This window comes from Sander lucioperca, chromosome 20 (genome assembly GCF_008315115.2).
Source record: "Sander lucioperca isolate FBNREF2018 chromosome 20, SLUC_FBN_1.2, whole genome shotgun sequence".
Lineage (NCBI taxonomy): Eukaryota > Metazoa > Chordata > Actinopteri > Perciformes > Percidae > Sander > Sander lucioperca.
Window position 1 is genome coordinate 7752063 of NC_050192.1, and position 20503 is coordinate 7772565.

Genomic DNA, 20503 nt, shown 5'->3' on the forward strand with positions numbered 1-20503 from the left:
TTTAATTGATTGATTTATAATGATGGTGTTACGATGGTCAACTAAGATGAGTACTGAATTCATTCCCATACATCTATTCCTCTTTGGGGCTAGACACATAGCACATATTGCACTTGGGTCAGCTTCATTTTCCAACCTTGCTGACAATTCCTGTAAACTACCGATGCAAAAAGCAACAAGAGTTAGTTGCTTGACAACTCCTGTGGCAAGCGGTAAGCTTATTTGTGATCTTTCAGACCTTGTTCAACTCTGTAAAGAATGTATACTTTATAGGAAATTCTAGGCATGGACGCTTTTGTAAATGGGATACTGATGGTACTCAGTGATGTTATATGTAACTGTTGCGTAACTGTTGTACCCAGAGTCATAGCAAAGAAAACATTCCACTAGGGTTAGTATCAAATAGCCTTGGCAGACCTAGCTACAGTTGTCAGCAATAACAACCTAAAAAATTGTTAGCTACTATTAACTTTCAGCTGATGACTCTAGGCTGACACTGGATGTCTTTTGATGCCATTTAAGTACAGATGTCCCATTTTCAATTTAGGTTATGTGTGTGTGCATTCTTACTACTAACCTTAGCAATGATGACTGATGACTACAGTGCAACAAGGGAACAGAAAACTGCATCAGTGGCCCACACTTTCAATCCTACACTCATCTTGTCAGTCCTTTCAACATTCCATTTGTAATGCTGTTAGGAAAACTGTCACTCCTCACATGTGTCAGCTCTGCAAGCAGGCTCCAGTATTTGTAGTTGCTTCACTCTGAGGTGCTTGTGCGTTGAAAAAAATGTAATTAATACATTTGTGAGAGATTAATAAAAAGGCAACAAGAAGCAGAGAACATGCCCCTTATTCAACTGTCTTTGAAGGTTCATTATTACAAATGCAGAGTCAGCCATCTGTGAACTTTATAACACAAACTGTCTGGGATGGAGCAGTGTGCATCACAGCATGTGTGCAGATAAGGAATGAGTCAATTGCCATGTCTCACATTACTACACAGTTACAAAGCCAACAGTTTTCCTTGTGTAAAAGCGCAGTGTTTGTTAGACATCTGGGGGGAAAACGTAAACAGGGTAGTAGCTAGTCATTTTCTAACTCTGAACCAACTGACACTGACTGTGCAAGCCACATATGTGTTTGTAGTACAGTAGGCAATTAAAAAACGTTTCAACATCACTGTAAAATAAACATGATTTTACATGATGTATCTATGTCTCAAATTAAATAAAAAAAAATCAGGCTGGGACTGTAACAGGAAAGGGTGTGAGCTACTTTCATTTTTATCTCCCTGCAAAATAAGAGCAGACTTCTGCTGCTCCAGTGTTTGAAATTGTTTATAGTAGCTTTCATTGTGTGCACAAACACACACACACACACACACACACACACACACCACACCACACCACACACACACACACACACACACACACACACTAGATTCCTTTTCCCAACAACTGTTTGCATGACCAGCAGAGGGGACATCAAAAGAAAAGTGTAGGAAGTGCTATGGTGCATTATGCTATGGGTAAATTATTTGTGTTGAGTCTGACTGCTGCATGTTTACATTCAATCCCTCCTGTTACTTTCAAATGAAGAATAAAATCCATGTTTTGCATTTACTGACTACTACTTACTTAATTGTTAGTGTTAGCTTTATATAGCTTTAGCAGCTCATTTGTGTGGTGAGAACTTATACTACATTACAGGAATAGACACAGAGGCCACAGAAAGGCATGCTCAAACATGCAAACATTTTTTTTCCTAATGCCTCTCGCTTCTCTGTATTCAAATCAAAATCTAGTCAGATCTTCGTGTCTGAGTGCCTTTCACCATCTGTGAGTATATAACTTAAAACATTGTAAATAAACAGAGAAGCCTGCATTCCTAGTAGTCCACATTCCAAACAACGCAATCCTACATATTCAGGGAGATGGAGTGTTATACAATGTGTCGTCGGAAATACCGCAAGAAATTGCTCGTCATGAAATAAACAAAGAATGCCTGGTTATTACGTAACTAAACATACATGAAACGTTTTTTTCTACATTAGATAAGATGAGTTTGCTCATTGTTACTGAAGTCCATTGTTTTCTAAATGTGTTTCATTCGAACAGGCGTTGTTTATAAGCGAATAAACCTTAACAATTAAAGCACGTTTGTCACTTGAGGTAACGTTACTGTAACGTTAGCGATAATGTAGCTGAATGATTAATATAATTCCTTTCCTTTTCCATTGTTCAGCTAGCGTTATAACGTTTGTGAAGCGATTTTGTGCTGTAACACTGCGACCGTTAGCTCGCTCACTAAGCTTGGCATTAATGAGTAACATATATCGTCAAAATTGGAAAATAAATTAGACATGGTAACTGTCATCTGTGTTTATCTGCCAGCTGTGTAATGTTATAGCTGGCTTGTTACGATTATAAGCTAACGTTAGCTGCCTCAGCCCCCAGCATTTAGCTAATGTATGCAATGGTGCCTTTTATAAAAGTTGTGGGCGACAGTCAAGTTTTTTCGGGTAAAATAAAACGGTAACGACAGCGGTTAGCTTCTCATTCAATAGTTAGCCAAACAGAACAAATACTTACACAACGTACAAGCGATGTATGTTTTATTTTACCTTATGCTGTAGTAACTCATGTTTATCCACGGTTGCTAAGGAAGATCCTCGTGCAGCAGTACTTTTTGTGGACGCGGTTGAAGAGAACTCTGTTACACTCGGTCCTTAGTTACCGAGCACACTAAGAACGGGCGTTCCTATTGGTCTGCCGATTACTTACGTAGATTTTGATTGGTGGACATTCTGGAGGAGGGTGGAGAGCTGTCGTCTGTAAGAGAGCTGTCCTTTTACCTTGAAATATGTTATAGCTTCAATTCAGAGGTGCCTCACAGGCATGAAAAGATAAATATAAAATGGATGGGTCAAGGATTTGCTGCAGGGACCAGTATGTATGACGAGTGGTTCAAGAAACTCATTTGCATCAAGACATAAATTCTGCATGGTATAACTACTGATGTCGTTCCTCTCTGAAATGGCCACACCATATTTCATTTCTGAAAGAAACTAAATCTTACCCCAGAATACTCTATTTAGCAGTGTATACTGTTTTTGTTTTTACTTGGGACTTAAACTTTTATTGCATATATTTTATGCAACACATTTGAAAGAGAAAATGTAGGTTTTAAGTTACACAGCACTGCCTACAATCACCAACAGCAGTATTCAAGTCATCTTTCAGCAGCACTCTTGGTTTTATTACACCAGTGACTCAAGATTTCATGTCATTGACAAAAATATATAGTGTTTGCGCGATACTGGCCATTTGATAAATCAGTTACAGTCCCCGTGGACATTGGACATGACCTTTTTTTTCCCATATATCTGCCATTAAAATGTTGAAGCAGAGTAACAAACAATAGGCTTGCGTTGTGAGAGGTCAGGGTTATATTTGAATTTAAGAACTGCCTTTTATTTGCAACATAATCTATAACAGTACAGTATAATTGGGATCGGTCTAAATAAATTCTCATTTACTAAAAGCTTACTATTTAAATATTGTAATTATTGCAATTTGGATTTGTCCATTATTTGATTTATTACATTAATAACTTTTTTGTGCTGTGTGGAGGGGGTGAGTGAGAGCTATTTCATAACATCCTTGGCTTATCATTATGATGATCAAAGTAAACGGTCAGTGAACTGATATGTGATCATCACTTTAAAATGCAGCAGCTCCATTCAATGGATAAAAATAGTTCATAGAAAGCATTCTGGTCACATAAATGGTCCGTTTGAAGAATCAATGTCTCTTTTCTGTTGACAAAACTGCCTAAACGTGTTCTTACCAAATCTCTACGTCAGCTGTGAATTAAAGCATCCGAATCAGAGAGATAGCCCCTCTGTTTTAACATCAACATCAAACCCCTCCTCCTCCTCCATGTCACCTTCACCCCATAATCCCTCTCTGGTGTGTCAGCCACTAAAATGTCAGGTGGATGATTACATGGTGGTGTACATGGCTGAGCCTGTAGCAAGTGTAGAGAGGTGGAGGTGGGGCAACTATTCCCTTCTTGAATTACTTTTGGAGTGTCCACATCAGGTGGCAGATTGACACTGCTGACCTCAGTGGTGCTGTACTCATTGGATGCAGGTGTTGAAACACCATCTGCTGGAATTCTGCATTTCTCTGTCACTTGAATAGATGGAGTTTCAGTCCGGTCCAAACATCTGCTGGAGGATGCAGCACCATCGGAAAATGTCTCCACATTCCTTTTTCTGATTGAGGTCGGCTGTCTCTTTGGTGTGTCTGAGTACTGTGCACCTGAAACTGTCCTTTTGATTTGGTGTGATCCCTGTGGTTCATTTCCCACGTCACACACAACAGTAGACTCTGTAGATTTCTTTGTGTGTGTATTCTTTGGTTGATGAGATTGGTCTCTTGACCTTGTCTGAAACGATAATGCAGGGAATTTGCACACACTTCTTTTCCTGGACAGCTGACTGCAACTGTCAAGGATGCTTGTGGCAGAATGACATTTTCTCCTCCCTCGTCTCACTGGAGGTGCAGCTGCAACTGAACGGTCAAACTGGGGTCTTACCTAAGAGTACAGTAAACAGACAGCTTAAAAAACATGGAGTCACTTAGGATACTTATTATTCTGTGAAATAACTGCACAACAATTTACCCAAGAAGTAAGAGCTGAGCTGTTCTGTGCTTGTGTCTCTGTGAAAAAGTCTTTGGGATTGAGTGCTGCTCGGACTTCAGGCACATTTTGGAGTCTGGCTCCACACAAAGGCTGCTCCAGGAACAGCAGGGGAGGCTTCTCTGTTTTTATGGCTTTACGGGGCATTAAAAGAAATCATTCCTGAATACCTGTTGGAATGAAAACATCACTATATCAATGTAATTGTCTGATTTAAATAGCATACTGTGCCAGATGTAGATTAATGTTTACGGTTCAGATGTCAACAGCCAGCTGTATACATTTGAACGTTTTCATTCGTAGCTACAAGCACGACGTTGTACTTACCTAAATGTGATACTTCGCGCCAGACATAGCCAGTATTGCAAACAATTAATACATGTATAAAACGTTAGTTATTTCACTGTCGTTGTCCACTATGAACTTCTTTTGTTTTGCGTCATCTTGTTACTCATTATTTCCTATGATTATTTCCCGGTTTCCTCCACCATCGTCTCTGATTGGGTGCCATCGTGGTCTTTTGTCTAGCAACTATTGGTGCACTTTTATACCACGTGATCAAAGTGACGGAAGTGGCACCCACAGCGCCAAAATTCAAAAACGTTTCTGAATCGACCAGACAGCATGTAAATAACACTAAATGAAAAAATATCTAAATATCATGGATCCTTTGATTTAACCTCGAATATGAACCAAGTGTTTCAACTACTAGTAGGAGTCCAGCCAAGCGGAATTGCCTGAAACATCACAGTAATATGAAGGTATGGCTTTATCTAGCTTTGCTTTCGTTACAATGGTGTAGTCAGCTAACGTTAGCTGTTAACCTACGTAATGACTAGCCACTTAGCTAGATAATTTAGCTTCAAAACATATGACGTTCGCGGGGAGAAATATGTAATGTTAAAGCCAAGTGCAATAGCTTATCTGTATTTTCAAGTTTAACGTGGCAAAACAGATGTTTCCTCCCAAATCTTTATTTCGTAGCCTTTTGCATGTCATTCGTGTGAGTCAGATGGATGTCACATTGAACTCAGTTTAAACAATAAGGCATTGTAATGTTTTCATTACTTTTCTTCAAATGTACATCGGTATTTAAATGAATTGAAATGTTGAATCAATAATTACAATCTCAAGTCTTTAATTCGGCATACTTCACAAAAACAGTGCAACATTTGTTTTAATAAAAACAGTCAGATGTGAATCCATACAAACGTTGGATGTTTGCCAGGGAATCAGCGGTAACGTTAACGTTACACAAAACACGTCGTCAACTGTAGACAGGTAACGACTGTTGTTCTAAAAGGCATGAGTCGCCAGGAAACCTAACCAACTGACCTGAAAATAGGCTGCTAACCTGAGCAGTTGCACAGCTAAAAACGGACACAGGAACAAGGTGACGCTGAATTTCATCGTGAGATCCACTATTAACATATAATCCGTCCCACCAGAGTGCAGTATGGTTCTGACTGGTATTTGACATCAATTGATTTCTTCGTGTCAATCAAAATCGATCAGCGTACAGGGGAACGGTTTGAATCCATAACGTTAACTGTTAACTAGCTAGCTAGCTAGCTAGCTAACGTTTGTAACTTAGCATTGCCTTCATACCGTCTGCCAGGCAAACGTTCATCTACAGGTAGTTCTAGTTAGCATGGTGTGTTGCAGAGATAAAAGTTGAATATGTTTTCCTAATATTTGGGAGGCTTTAAAACAATCTAACGTTATGTTGATCCAAATGTTTGTATTTTCTATGTGTTATTTTTGTACAGAACACCAGTAAACACCAAGGAGCATTTCAATGATTTGATGACCATGAGACGGAGCCCAAGGAGACCCCTGATCCTCAGAAGAAGAAAGTTGCCATTTCAGCAAAATGATCCGCCAGCAGCTGAATCACAAAGCCAAGCTGATGCATCAGGCTTCAAAGAACCTTCAAAATCCGCTGCCAGTCAGTGTTTCCCTGATGGTATTCGCATTATGGACCACCCTTCCATGTCTGATACCCAGGTGGTTGTCATCCCCAAAACAGCAGACCTTCAAAGTGTTATTGGGGCCCTCACTGCCAAAGGCAAAGAGTGTGGTGCCCAGGGACCAAACAAGTTTATCCTTCTGAGTGAGAATAGCAGCCATGACGATGAATCTTTTTGTCAGCCTGCTGCTGAAGGCGATGGCGTCTCCACAGTTGTACAACCAGTGAAAGCTGAAACTATGCACAGCTCCCCGGATGCTAAACCTCTCACTGGAATTAAAGCATGTATGTAAATAAGGTGTTTTTCTAAGATGATATTTCAAGTACAGTTGTTGAGTTTTACTGGGGGGTTTTTCCACCTCTTTAATAGCACTGACTGGGTTAGCTATCTTTAATCCTTCATTTGTTAAAGCAATAATGTTTTTTCCTTTTTCTTTATCAGTGAATAAGGAGCTGGAGTGTGGCCCTCTAGATGACAGCCTCACCAATATTCAGTGGCTGGGCAGAATGAACACATGTGCCTTTGAATCGGATACTGCCAAGCAGATGGTCAACAAGGAGAACCAAAACTCAAATTCACAGCCTTTTCAGGTCAGCTGCTCTTGTTACCTCAGTGTGATCGTTACTGTTGATGTGAAAACTTCAATGAATGCTTGGTGCAGCGGATGCTGATCTCAGGCATGTCTTAGCACGTCCCCAAAACACCATCCTTAACTGATCTGTAAATCAAAATGAATTGACATTTTATTGAGACAATTGTCTCTGTAGTATTGGGATTACAGAAAACAGTTGTGCTGCTAGACAAAGCAAGGAGCCAAAACATTACCGTGCAGGATTGTAGTTACTAGGGTTGGGTATCGTTTGGGTTTTTTCCAATACCAGGGCTAAAGCGATATTTTTAAAACGGTGCCGGTGCCTGAACTGATACTTTAAAAAAAAAAAAAAAAAAGTTTGAGAAAAAAAGGAAGCACGGCTTGTTTATTGCTAAGGCCATACGGCCCAAATTAAATTATTTATTAATAATGTAATAAAAATAACTTATTTCACCAGTAGATTGCTGTTAAACAACTAAAACAATCACCAGATGGGAAAAGGGTATTTTACAATAACTTTGAATGCACCACAAGGCTTAGGCTGCCAGTTTCAAGTAAACAAATGTGTTGTTTTTCCGACAACGGCAGCTGCAAACTGCTTAACGTCCCGCTGTTGGAATCCTCTACAGTGAAATACACTCACACTTTACACCGTTTAGCTTTCAGCATTTTAACCGTGTTTAAACCAGCTGCTAGCTAGCGGTAGGCTAACGTTACCTGCTGCTAAGTGTAGAGTTAACTAGCGTGACATGCAGCGATGCTTCTGTTGCCTCTAACGTCTGTTTCGGAGAATAAGAGGCCAGCGCAGACATTTCAGTGGCACCGTACTACGTGTTGCTATTCGGTCCTGTAGATACGGTCGTTTAGGCACCGGAGCTACATTAGCACCGGATTTTGGTACCCAACCCTAGTAGTTACTGTGACTAATGAGGTTATTGTAATAGCTTAGTTGAAGTTGTTAGTCGAGTGACAGTTTAATTATTACATTTTTTGCACGGGCCAGAGTTATTTTATTTGCATCAGCATGATGCCTTAAGTGCAACTCTCAATGTTGCTCACCTTTTGTCAGAAATGGTGCTGTTCTTTGGGGCAGATTCGTGACAATTTTTACATTCATAATCTTGACTGATGTCAGATTTAAGATTTTTTCATGCATCAGTATTAGGGCTGGGTATCATTCAAAAATATTTGGTAGCAATACCGTGACTTCAGTACCAGTTCCTAAACGATACCTTTTTCGATACCAGTTTTATAAAACAAAAAGAAAGCATGCTGCGTGCTTATTGGCTCACTGACGCTGATGAGATTTACTTATATTTACTATATTTACTTACTTATTTATTTAGAAATTGGGTATTGAATGACGATACATTTTTAGATACTTTAGAGTAAATTTGGTCGGTGCCTAAAAAGTATTGAATTCGGTACCCAGTCCTAATCAATATTTAGTGGAAATTTCTGTTGTCTGCGTTAATCTAACATAATCTGTCTTTAACACATGTATCATGTAAGTAAGCCTCTTTCTTTTTCTTTATTTCCTTTACAGGCACAAAATACACAAATCGATGCAGAGGCTGTGCAGCAACCCATGTCAGAGAGGCCACCATACTCCTACATGGCCATGATCCAGTTTGCTATCAACAGTCGGAAGAGCAGGAGGATGACGCTGAAAGAGATTTACATGTGGATCGAGGACCACTTCCCTTACTTCAAAGAAGTGGCTAAACCAGGATGGAAGGTACTTAACAACTGAAAAATAAATGTATAATTCGTGGGTGCATATAACAGCAGATTCAAGTCTTTGAGTGTCACCTACTGAAACGCCCATTAAGGATTTGTTTTTTATTTATTTTTTTATTTTTTTGCTCATTTATAATTGCAGAATTCCATCCGCCATAACCTCTCTCTACACGACATGTTCATTCGTGAGACATCACCAGATGGTAAAATTTCTTTCTGGACTATCCGGCCTGAGGCCAACCGATGCCTCACTCTTGATCAGGTGTACAAGGTGAGCACAACTGACTGATTTCTTATCGCCGTCACCCTTTTCACTTTCTTCCACCTCTAAAATGAAGGAAACCCTGAAACTCATTAACTTTGTCTTATTGTTCATTATTTTGTATGTTTGATGAGCATAATCATCCATGGTGTCTGGGGATTGTTTTGTTTTGTTTTTTCCAATCTTCATGTTTTTCTTCCCTCATTCCACATCTTTCTCTACAGCCTGGTTGTGACCCAATGACTGCTCCTGTTCCGGTGCCAATGCTTTTATTTTCCCACCAAGTAAGATGGCTTTATCCTTTCAATTCCTCTAGGGACAGTCCTCATCCATGCAGTCAGGCAGAAGAAAGCAGAAAAGGGACAGAAAATCAGACGTCCACTTTCCCTTGCCTTTTTTTGTCACCAGACTCTTTGACCCAAAAGTGCAGCTGCAGATGGAGGTCTAAGGTCTAGAGAAATCTTTTTTTGTTGCAGGAGATGATTTGAGCAGCAGGGAGGCAGAAGTAACACTGATAGACTAGTCTGCTTTGAGACCACTGTATCCATCATTCCTCCATTAAGAGTAGGAACAGTTTTAAGAGGTCTGACTTTGACTTATGTCTGTTCTAGCTTGCTAAAAACAAGGGAGAGAACCCAGATTGTCACTGAAGTGTAGTCAGGAAGGAGAGAGCACAGTAAGGCACTATGTTTTCACTGAAAAAAAGTGATGTAATGTCATTTCATTTTCCACAGCAACAAAAGAGGATGCTTCCTGATGCAAGAAAAACTCCAACTAGCTCTGGTGAGTTATTAAAGATGGAAGGACTTTGAGTTTAATATGAAGAAATAAAAAAAAAAATAGGTCATTAAGATGCTCTGCTCTGTGTTGTTGTCTTTTCTACATACAGAAAGGAGGATGAAGCCTCTCCTCCCTCGAACCGAATCCTACTTGGTTCCAATCCAGCTCCCCGTCACCTCCTCTGTCTACCTGCCGTCCTCATCGGCCCAGTTTGCCCCTTCTGTCTCGCAGCAGAAACGGAACACTTCGCGTGGAGCCAAGAGAGTGCGGATAGCTCCTAAGGTAAAAGACTCTGTCGTGCTTTGCCCATTTATGGCCAAATACAAACACATTTGTAGACTTTTTTTTTTTTTTTTTTTCCCCCCAGTATCAATAGTCATATGGGATCAGCTGTGTGGGAGAAATATTGGTTAGTTCTGACTAGATTTTGATGTGGGGATGCGTGTATGAAGGACACAGTTACTGCTAGAATTGTAAAGTGCATGGTCGTATGTCTGACAGGTGACACAAGGTGACGCCCCAGCTGCGGTAATGTATCCTCAGAAGAACAAAGACCTCAAAGTAAAGGTGAAGGAAGAGCAGGTATGTGTCCCAATTAAATGCGAGACACCAAAAGCCCCTCCGAAGAGACAAGCCAGCAGCTCTCGGCGCAAACAGCACCTGGTTCACTCTGTGCACGAGGAGCCCGTCCTCCTCTGCCCTGATAATACTTTCTTTGACTCTGGCGTAGCCTCCGACGCTTCAACCTTCCAGGACATGCGAGACACTGAGCTGGACGAGCACCAGCAGGAGCAGCACGGCACCAGCACGGATCGGGACTTCTCCTTCAAGACCCCCATCAAAAGTAACAGCCACCTGAGCTCCTCCACGCCCAGCAAGCCTCCTCATGTCTTACCCGAGCCCTGGAAAGTGACTCCTGTGGGCAAAAGGAGTCAAGAGGTTCTGGACTTCAGTCCCATCCGCACACCAGGTGGTCCTGCGGTCACACCGCGGCATGACTACACCACCTTCAGCTTCAACAACACTCCTTTTAAAGACTGGCCTCTGTTCAGCTCCCCCAGAGAGCTGCTCACATCCGCTCCCCCCAGAGTACCGGGGCCGACAGACTCTCCCAGAAGCAGCTGCTCCAGAGAGCTGCTTCAGGCAGGGGGCGCTGCAACACCCGCTAACCGCTCGATCACAGAGGGCCTCGTCCTGGATACGATGAACGACAGCCTCAGCAAGATACTAGTGGACATTAGCTTCTCTGGTCTGGACGATGAGGACCTGGGTATGGCCAATATCAGCTGGTCCGAGTTCATCCCTCAATTTAAGTAACCTGAGGGCCAAAACATGTCATTTGTTTTCCAAAACACTATCGGATGGAATGGGGAAAAGTGAAGTATTAAAAAAAAAAAAAAAATGTAAGGGACACTTTACTTTTAGTTACTAGGTCAAATTAGCAGGCTGCTCACTTGTCGTCCCTTACATCAGATGTTCCTCTCCACCTCTGGCTTTTTCATTGGTTCCGTCACTCAACTGCTTTTTTTTTTTTTTTTTTTGTTGCTCTTATTTCTCTCCGTAAAACTTTTTTCAGGTCCTGTGTTTTTTTTGTTTTGTTTTTTTTTATCATTTATTTAGTCGTATCCGTCTGTACTCTTGAACGAATCGCTCAAGTAGAGAAATATGTCTGTAGACATGTACGTACATATACACTTATGTATGTTGATTTGCACAATTTAATATATAATTTTGCTTTTGCATATGTAAATGGAAAGAAAATATATTGCCTGATAAGCCAGCGAGATGCATCCATGCCGTCTGGTTAAGGCGGCCTCCTGGAATCGACTTTTACATTGTGAGATTGTTAGCAATAAACAATGGCAAAGTAATACAAATAGCACTAACCGCAATAGGATTGTCTCTGTACATTAATTGTAGCACTGTCTTCACCACTTGACTTTATAAATCCTACCTGTTCTATGCATGCCATCAGTAGGCACTTTGTAGCTGCAGAGAGGGACATTTTGCATGTAGCTGCAGAGAGGGACATTTTGCATGCAGTGACTCCTCATAACACCATATTTTAAAGTAGTCTTTGGGAGCAAAATACTGAATATTTTGGATCTACCTGACAAAGGTTGTATTAGTTTTCAGTAAAGATGCAAATGTAGTTTTCTGTAAGCAGAAATGGAACATAGGGGAAACAGTTTTTTTGCAGCACCATCTTTGGAGGGCAGAATGAGAGATTTTCAGTTATATTCGGATATCCCGTTTTGAAAATGCCACAAAATAATGTATGGCTTTAATAATACCCTCAGGTTTGTTAGCATGTGTATTTATATGCAAGAGGTTTTGCATTGCAGTGAGTTGATCTGTTTACAGTTAGCGCTGAATGGCATGCAAAGAGTGAGATGCTGTGGTTTCTAGCAAACAGTTTTCAAAGCATGTGCCTTGTTCTGTTTTCTGAAGTTGGTGTTTCTATGACTGTACAATAAATCAGCTGGTGTTGGCGCCTCAGGCAGCACGAAGGGCTTTTATTCATTGTTTTTTTTTTGTTTTTTTTCAATCATAAGTATTCTTTGATTAGCTTTCTTACAAGGTTTCTACAACTTAACACAAATTACAGTACAGTGATGTTGAAACCCCTGTATGGTGTATTGCATCTGAAAAACTACAAGTAAGGTTGCCTATTTATATTTGAATAAAAGTTTAAACTAGGGCTGCACGATATGGGGGTAATATGCGATAACAATATTACTTGTGATAAATAAACCGTGTACTCCGTTCTGCATTTCTGCTGCTTTCAGTATTCTGCTAAAATAGAACAACTTGCTTGTTGAATTTAAAACAAAAGGGAACCATTTCCAACATTCTTTTATTGAACAAGTTGAACATTGAATTGAATATAAAAAGCACCACTTAAAAAAGAATGACATACATTTTAATGTGCAGATTACTATGGCAAGCCATTTTAACATAAAATCTAGATTTTATGTCAAAACGGTTTGCCATAGTTTTCTGCTGATAGTTTTTCAACTAACAGAAAAAATCTCTTGAGTGTCTATTGTAATATGTTGCAGCCTTTTGCGATGCGTATATTGCGCAAGTTGATATCGCGATGATGATAAAAAACGATATTATGCAACTATAGTTTAAACCATTTATAGATTGTGATTCAAGAATGACTTTATTAGTCTCAAAGAACTTTGTAAAACATAAACAAAAATAAAGACTATCTTGAGCAGAGCTTTAGATGTTCATTAAGAATGACAATGATAGACAAAAGTATTTCTTCTTCCAGTGGCAATGGCAAAAGTGTGAGCTAAGTGCCTTAAATGCAGTCTAAGAGAAGTCAGATACCCCACCCATTTCCAGCATAGTTGTAATAGTTTCTCAAAACAGCATCTTACATTTATTTAAGTATTAAAATGGACCAATATAAAACACAGGTTTAAACGATAAACAAAAAATACTCTAGGATTTGTTAAGGTGGTATAAAGGAAGTCTCAGTAGAAATCGGTCTTTGGGGTCTTCAGTATGTCTGCACTTCTTGTTGAGTCACTTCTAAAAGGATCTGCAGATGCATGCTGCAGTAGTCTGGGAATATTGAAGAGAATTAGAATTATGAAAGAGTTGAGATGCCTTTTCATTCTTGCCTAAGTAAAGATAACATGTCTAGAGTGGGGTTTAGTAAGCTAAGTGGGCCGGTTTTTAGTAAAAAAATGTAAACAATTATAAGCTGGACCATTTCTTGTGTGAAAAGTCGATTTCCTCTTCTGTTACTAACATTACACACAAACCTTAAGAAAAGTTTAGCTATGTTCCAAAATGACAAGGCACCTTCTGCTCTATTTAACATACTCTATATTGATCTTTTCCCAGCAAAATGGATATATAGAGTTATAATTTTGGTATGACTTACTGAAGATGCGTCTCCATCTATGGGGCAAGCGAAAGCGGTAGACAGTCACATAATAAACTGGGACCCCGGTCAGTGTGAGAGCACAGCTTCGCCCTGTGTTCCAGGGGTCCGAGTAAAGAGACAGACCCACGATGAAGAAGCAAACCACCGTGAAGGTGACTGCGATGACCAGGGGCACCTTTGGGTCATCAAAAAAAACAACAGTGCATGGTCAGTTTAGCCTAGGGTATAATGAAGAATGCTGTACAGTTGGACACACTAACCTTGAAAGGTCTCGGGTGGAGAGGGAAGCGATATCGATGGATGAGCATCCCCAAAGTTGCCAAGGCGATGAAGAACCAGCGAGCAAAGGAGGCAAAATTGATGAGCTGGTAGATCTCTCCAGTGATTAACATCACCACCACCAAGGGGTACTGGAGACAATACAGCTATAATGACTTATCCATACTCAGTCTGCTTCTGCTGTCACTGTTATATATAGTGTAATGTTCTACTAATATTATATTGCCAATAAACACAAGTTGCTGGTTTAAAGTGTGTGGAAAGTACTTAACCAGTAACAGCACAGCAGGCAAAGGTGTGTGTCTGCGGATGTGAATCATGGAAAAGATTGGAGGCCAGTGGCCCTCCCTGGCTCCCACAAACAGCATCCTGCAACACAAACAGTAAGAGTTCCAATCAGGCTGTTAGCAGTCATTCTTGGCTGCTTTTAAAGCACACACATAAATGACAATAATAACCTTTCTGTGCCCAGATTACCTGGGTGACCCAAAGAAGCCACCGTTAAGTGCTCCAAGGCAGGATAGGGCCACAAGAAAGGGAATCACAGAAGCCAAACCCTCGAAAGCACGGTTCGCAAACGTCTGCAGAGACACAGGATTAGAACATTTAAACATACAGTGCATATTTCTTCATGATTTTCCTTTTAAATGCAATAAAGCACTGACCACAGCCACAGCATCAGACAGCAGGAGCTCAGCGGGAGTCATCATAGTGTAGTAGGCCACATTAACAAGAACATAACAGACTGTCACTGTCACCATGGAGCAGATTATTGCCAGTGGGATGTTTCTGACAAAAGAGGATACACACAGAATTGTAAAGGCAACAAGGCTTTTAAAAATAGATTAAGTGTAGAGCTAACGTCAGATGTAAAATACCTATTTGGGTTTATGACCTCTTCAGTGACGAAGTTCAGATAAAACCTAAATGAAAAAGGTTCACACAAGCATTTAAAAAATATATATTATTACTGTTTAATATACTGTCAAAGAGACAGTGAAAAGGTTCCATGTATTTTAAAAAGAAGACAATGAGTTTTTAATAAAAGCCAATGTGCATACTGTAAGAAAAAAAGCTTGCTTACCATCCACCATAGGCATATAGGCCATTATAAAAAGCCAGTGGCAACCTATCCAATGTTAATGAGTCAACCTCAAAACCATTCTGGAAATTCTCAGTTTGTCCTGGAAAAATACAGAGAGAGAGAGAGAGAGAGAGAGAGAGAGAGTAACAGCATTATCATCAAATGATGATCATTTGACACGACCTAACAGCTGGAAAGCCATCTGTATTCTCAGGAGAAATAATTACATCCTCCCACCTTTGGCCAGTGCGATGACACCAGGGACGATGATAAGGACCAGAGCAAACATCTTAACGAATGTCAAGGTGATCTGAGTGCGAGAGGCCCAAGTCACACTCCAGCAGTTGACTGCCACAACAAACGCTACAGAGACACAAATACAAATAGCTGGTAAAGGAAAACTTATGAATCTATATTTTACACAACAGGGACATACATATAGGGTAATGGTATTGTGGATAGATGAAGGAGGTATAAAACCACTCACTCAATCCCAGGATGCTGACAAGTTTGATTAGCACTGTGGGAGCAGCACAGGGAGCAAAGAACGGCTCCACCACATAGCGGCCAAAAGCCAGGGACACATAGGAGGCCACAGCTGGCCTGGACAGATAAAATATGCTTGTTATGTGGTGTGATGATTAAGTCAGGACAAACACAGAACTAGGGGTGTCACGATTCAATTTGACTTTCGATTTTAAGGTCACAATTTGACTCAATTTTTGATTAAAGCATTTTTTTTCCAACAGGGACGGCTATGCCCAAATAAGATAGCAGAAGGGTAGTTTGCAACGAGTTTTTTTAGTGGCGCAATTGAATGCACCATTAGTTTAACAACATGTACCTGAAGGCACCATGATTGTTGTAGGAGCCCACATGCTTTACCTTCTTTGTTTGTTTACATAACTCACTAAGGGTAAGGCAAAATGTTTCCACACGGAGACTTCAGGGAAGCAGGAGGATTTTCTGGGTTTTATGAGTTTTCTCCGTTATCTCCGACTCCGGTAGTGGTCATGGTGTCTGGAAAAGTCAAGCTACAGGCTACCGGTAAGCTAGCGTTAGCCTATGTCTTTAGCTGCATGCCACCAGCCCATAAGTTTTTTTTTCTGCGAACATGCGCAAGTAGGCAGGGGTGGAGATCGAAAGAAATACTGGCCGAATCTCCGATTCTGCTTCTGGTTCCGATAGTCGAAATCGAAAGCTCATTTCGATCAATTTTCGATTTGAATCAAAATGGTGACACCCCTTGAAGGAACAAATCTAAACAAACCTGATGAATAAGAACTCAACCCAGAGTCGTAAAAAGGCCGGCAGTGGCCCCAGCGTCTCCAATAGGTAAGTGTAGTGGCCCCCTGATTTTGTAAAACTGGTGCCCAGTTCAGCATAGCACAGGGCCCCTAATGGAACAGAGAGCAGACTAAGGGCACGTTCAATCTCAAAACGTACACTACGGTTTCTGTGTTGAACGACATGTTTCCTCAGAACGGTGTGAAACGGTGTGCAAATATGTGCAATGGCTGCCTGGTTTGGTGGGTGTGTCTCTCATTTATTGGCTGTGTCAAAGGTGATACCCAATCAGCAGAGACGTGTATGTGAACTCAGGTTAATAAAAAGGCAGAGTGCTTGCACACACAACAGGGTGTTCAACGCACCCCGTTTCAGTTTTAAAAAACATTGCTACGTGTTGTCGGGGCTGAACTTGGCTCAGGAAAAAAATATATTAAACAGCCATATTGTAAAAAGTGAGATTTCTGTGTCTTTTTTCATTATATAGCAGATTGATGTGCTCACAGAGCCACTAACGTGGCTGTAGACACTTTGTCTTGTTATTGTGTAACTTATGAATAACTTGCAGGAAATAAAGGACAGATGAATATATTCATTTCAGTAATTAATAATTGATGTATTGATGGATTGAAAAAATGTATTGACAGACATATTGAAAACAAATCTACTCTTACATGAAGCTATCCTAAAATACATTAAAAAAGTTAAACAACCACTAAATGTGACAATGAATCATCTTATTTCATTATTCTTTCCAAAAGGAATAATAAAATGAATTAATTCTTAAAAGGATTCAAAATATGTGTTAATGGCTTTGAATGTTTAAAAATATATATTATTCCATATTTTGTTTTCCTAAAATATTCAATTCCATGTCTGTACCAACCACATAGGCCTACAGTAAGTTAATACATGTAAAATTCAGTTCAAGTAACACAGAAATTAACAATTACATGTTTACCAAGACAGCAGAGACAAATCATTCCATCAGGCATCTTACCAAATAAGGAGAGCACCCCACACAGCGCCCACACCAGCAGAGAGAGCCCCACGCTGCCACTGTTTATCAGGACTCCCTTGGGTGCGATGAAGATCCCACTGCCCACCACTGTACCAATGATGAAGCACGCAGCCGGCAGCAAGCCAATCTCTCGCCGAAGGTGCACCACCTCCTCTTCCGCCTTCTCCTTCTTGTCATCCTCTTTCATTATTTGCGTCCCGTCCATTTCACTGTGGCCGTAGATCCCAACTTGACACCTCAAACTGACCTCACTTAGTTTCCTTCAAACTGCTCATTAAAAGTTTGCACCTTTATTGTATATGACTCCTGCAAACTTAAGTTCTTACCTTTTTTCTGTCTCCAAATCCTTTCCACTTTTCCCCTGATGCTTTCCCCAAAATAGCATTCAACAGTCCTCTTTGTGCTTCCTGTTAATCCTTCTGGACACACATTTGCAGCACTTTAGTGAATGTGCATGAAGCTGTGGTAGGAAGAGGCCAACACGGGCCTCACATGGCCCCCTCTCCCCCTAACTTGTCCTGCATGGCTTTCTCCCCTTATTGGCTCTTACCCCACCCGCCCAGTCAGGGAACAAAGCCAGCACTCTTCCCAGCCTCAGCAAGTGGTAACCACGTTTAAAGGCTCGACACATTCCTTCATTGTACTGTTATGTGTGCATGTGCTCTTATGTATGTACAGCTTGATGGATGTCTTTCGGGCTTTGGGGAAAAAGGGTCAGGTTGATGTAGAGGCAGCTGCACAGACTGCAGGAGGGCTGCGTTCATAACAACAGACATTTTTTTATCTTGTCCCATCCAAAGCTCTGTTTTACAATATGTAAGAGGTTTGATGTTGAATTCCTTTATTTTGGCCTGACCACAAACACAAACGAGCACAACAAATGTTTGAAACTTAGAATCAGAATCAGAATCAGAAAGGGCTTTATTGCCAAGTACGTTGCACATACGAGGAATTCGTCATGGTGTTGTTGGAGTGTGTCACACATACTTGTTCCTACTTGTAGCCTACTTGTTCTCTAAACTTGGAGACCTTACATCTGTTTAACATTGACAAGTTTTCACAAACAAATGCTCCTTTTCTGGTCTATTTATAAGCATAAGTTTTCCCTGCACAGATATTACATATGGAACAATGGAGACAACATTAGATAAACACAAATCATTTGTTAGCAGCTCCTCAATTATAATGGTGCAATGGCACACTCTGAACTTCTGAACAAGTATGGTATTACTACACCAAAGAAATATGCTTTAGTTTTTTTATGCAATCCCTTCCGGTGCCTTAATGCTTCTCAGAGGCTATTATCTGAATTTACTGTGCTACCACTGGATCCTGTTCTTAGCGGTGTTGGTCGGACATGTTTCTCTTGTTTAAATATTATTATTAATAACCGTGATATACGTGCTTTATCTCAAAAGGAAATGGCCTCTGTTCTAAATGTTGTTTCCTAATGGAATAACTTCAGACACCAGATTTGGTGCTTACCTTCTGAATATCTGATTTCAAATGGGGTTTAGGACGTGACTTTTTATAATGATTTATTGTTTTTATCCTTTATCCAAGATATTTCTACAAAGATATAAAAGGGAAATGTATGTGGCGTGCAAATGGTTTCCGATGATATCTTTTTTGATCATGTCCCCACTCTTGGTTATGTCCCCACATTTTTTTACTCTACAAAACATATCAACCTACTACATCATCAATTTGATCTTATTACTCATAAAAGATCTAAACTTTCCAATCATACACCATCATTTGTCTAAAAAGAAGAAAGCGATTTACACCCTGAATTTATGTATCCTATAACATTTTTATGAACTGATTTATGATTTCTGTCTATGTTATGATCCACTGGCATTTTCTGTTTTTTATTTGTTTTTTTTTTGTATGTTTTCTGTTTTGTTTTTTTTGTTTTTTTATATATAATTTTCATATTACCATGTAATTACCATTAATAAATTAATTTGCAAAAAAGAAGAAAAAAAGAAGAAGAAGAAGAAATGTAAGGAAGTCACAAGTGATTCATATTTTTTGTTATTTTACATGTTTCCGTAAATCACACAAAGATGCGATGTTAAATGGTGATTAAACTATAGACTGTTAATATTAATATACAGTCTATGGATTAAACACATCTTCGCCTATTTACAAAACACGGACTGGACTAATCAAAAGGATATAAGAAGAATGTAACAAGGATACAGCAGGTGGCGATAATGCTCTGTCTGATTGTAAGTCGCCATTAAAAAGAAGAAGAAGTTTGTTTTGTTGGTCTTTGCCTTTAACTGTCTATCTATGGTTTTTGCTGCTTGTTGTCAGACCGTTCTTTCTTTCTCAGCATACTCTGATTTGTGGCTGGATTAGCATGGCAAGTTTAGTCTTGATTGTCGGATGATGAAGATATGGAGACGGATTGTGAAAAGAGTGCAAGTAGGAGAGGAGGAGGGAGAAAGGATAGCAGAAATAGTCGACAAATAGTCTGAAGAAGGGCGAGGAAAATAAGGATTTTTGACGGAAGTTCACTCTCAAATTTAAAGTGGGGAGCGACAGTGAAAGAAGAAAAAGAAGGAGTCAACCAAAACAAGACTGAAGCAGGCATGGGCTCAGGGCAGACACATAACATTATACAGGAATATCAATGGATAGGATAGGTTATAGGGCCTAGGTTTTTTTTTTTGTTTTTTTTTTTTTATTCTCAACCTTTTTTTTTTATTTATTTATTTATTAGGAATACAATAAAGAGAGTAAAGAATAATGTTTGTAAAATGTTTTTTAGGGTCGATAGGTCTATTGGTGTTGCTTTATTTGCAGATGACGGAGTTGTGTGGAAAAAGGGGGAAGGAATATAGAATATTCTTTCTTTATA

General features: G+C 39.9%; 4 protein-coding genes across 14 annotated transcripts in view; 1 reads left to right on the forward strand and 3 right to left on the reverse strand.

Annotated features, from left to right (window-relative positions):
* The window catches only part of zmp:0000000711 (tubby-related protein 3), a 21292-nt gene extending 18542 nt beyond the window's left edge, over positions 1-2750 (reverse strand). Inside the window, exon 1 of one of the 4 annotated variants that reach the window (XM_031313497.2) lies at positions 2629-2750. In XM_031313497.2, coding sequence (XP_031169357.1) covers positions 2629-2648 — 20 coding nt within the window. In that variant the 5' untranslated portion in view covers positions 2649-2750. Of the gene's footprint in view, positions 1-577; positions 807-2628 lie in introns of those variants that run through there. The other 3 variants (XM_031313498.2, XM_031313494.2, XM_031313496.2) reach the window with 3 other exon arrangements.
* Positions 2751-3434: 684 nt separating this feature from the next.
* Positions 3435-5260, reverse strand: rhno1 (RAD9-HUS1-RAD1 interacting nuclear orphan 1). 2 transcript variants are annotated; one of them, XM_035995806.1, is made up of 3 exons: positions 5040-5260; positions 4695-4885; positions 3435-4607 (listed from the first exon to the last, which is right to left on the reverse strand). In XM_035995806.1, exons 2-3 carry the CDS (start codon positions 4857-4859, stop codon positions 3867-3869), a joined length of 906 nt encoding a protein of 301 aa, XP_035851699.1. In that variant the 5' UTR covers positions 4860-4885; positions 5040-5260; the 3' UTR covers positions 3435-3866. The 2 variants fall into 2 exon arrangements, with proteins under 2 accessions (XP_035851699.1, XP_031169344.1); XM_031313484.2 differs by having other exon boundaries at positions 4695-4882; positions 5040-5247.
* Positions 5261-5270: 10 nt separating this feature from the next.
* On the forward strand, positions 5271-12562 carry foxm1 (forkhead box M1). Of its 6 annotated transcripts, none has more exons than XM_031313475.2 (9): positions 5271-5473; positions 6482-6966; positions 7124-7272; positions 8821-9012; positions 9157-9285; positions 9501-9560; positions 10011-10059; positions 10166-10338; positions 10558-11373. In XM_031313475.2, the coding sequence occupies exons 2-9, from the start codon at positions 6519-6521 to the stop codon at positions 11371-11373; spliced, it is 2016 nt and encodes a 671-aa protein (XP_031169335.1). In that variant the 5' UTR covers positions 5271-5473; positions 6482-6518. The 6 variants fall into 6 exon arrangements, with proteins under 6 accessions (XP_031169335.1, XP_031169338.1, XP_031169337.1 ...); XM_031313477.2 differs by lacking the exon at positions 5271-5473 and adding an exon at positions 5956-6105; XM_031313476.2 differs by lacking the exon at positions 5271-5473 and adding an exon at positions 6105-6348.
* A 506-nt stretch (positions 12563-13068) lies between these two features.
* On the reverse strand, positions 13069-18245 carry si:ch73-352p4.8 (cystine/glutamate transporter). Of its 2 annotated transcripts, XM_031313480.2 has the most exons (13): positions 17962-18245; positions 17614-17879; positions 16597-16723; positions 15814-15929; positions 15564-15689; positions 15327-15426; positions 15121-15165; positions 14908-15031; positions 14720-14823; positions 14515-14611; positions 14224-14373; positions 13961-14138; positions 13069-13635 (listed from the first exon to the last, which is right to left on the reverse strand). In XM_031313480.2, the coding sequence occupies exons 2-13, from the start codon at positions 17837-17839 to the stop codon at positions 13571-13573; spliced, it is 1458 nt and encodes a 485-aa protein (XP_031169340.1). In that variant the 5' UTR covers positions 17840-17879; positions 17962-18245; the 3' UTR covers positions 13069-13570. The 2 variants fall into 2 exon arrangements, with proteins under 2 accessions (XP_031169340.1, XP_031169339.1); XM_031313479.2 differs by having other exon boundaries at positions 17614-18242.
* Positions 18246-20503: the final 2258 nt, after the last annotated feature.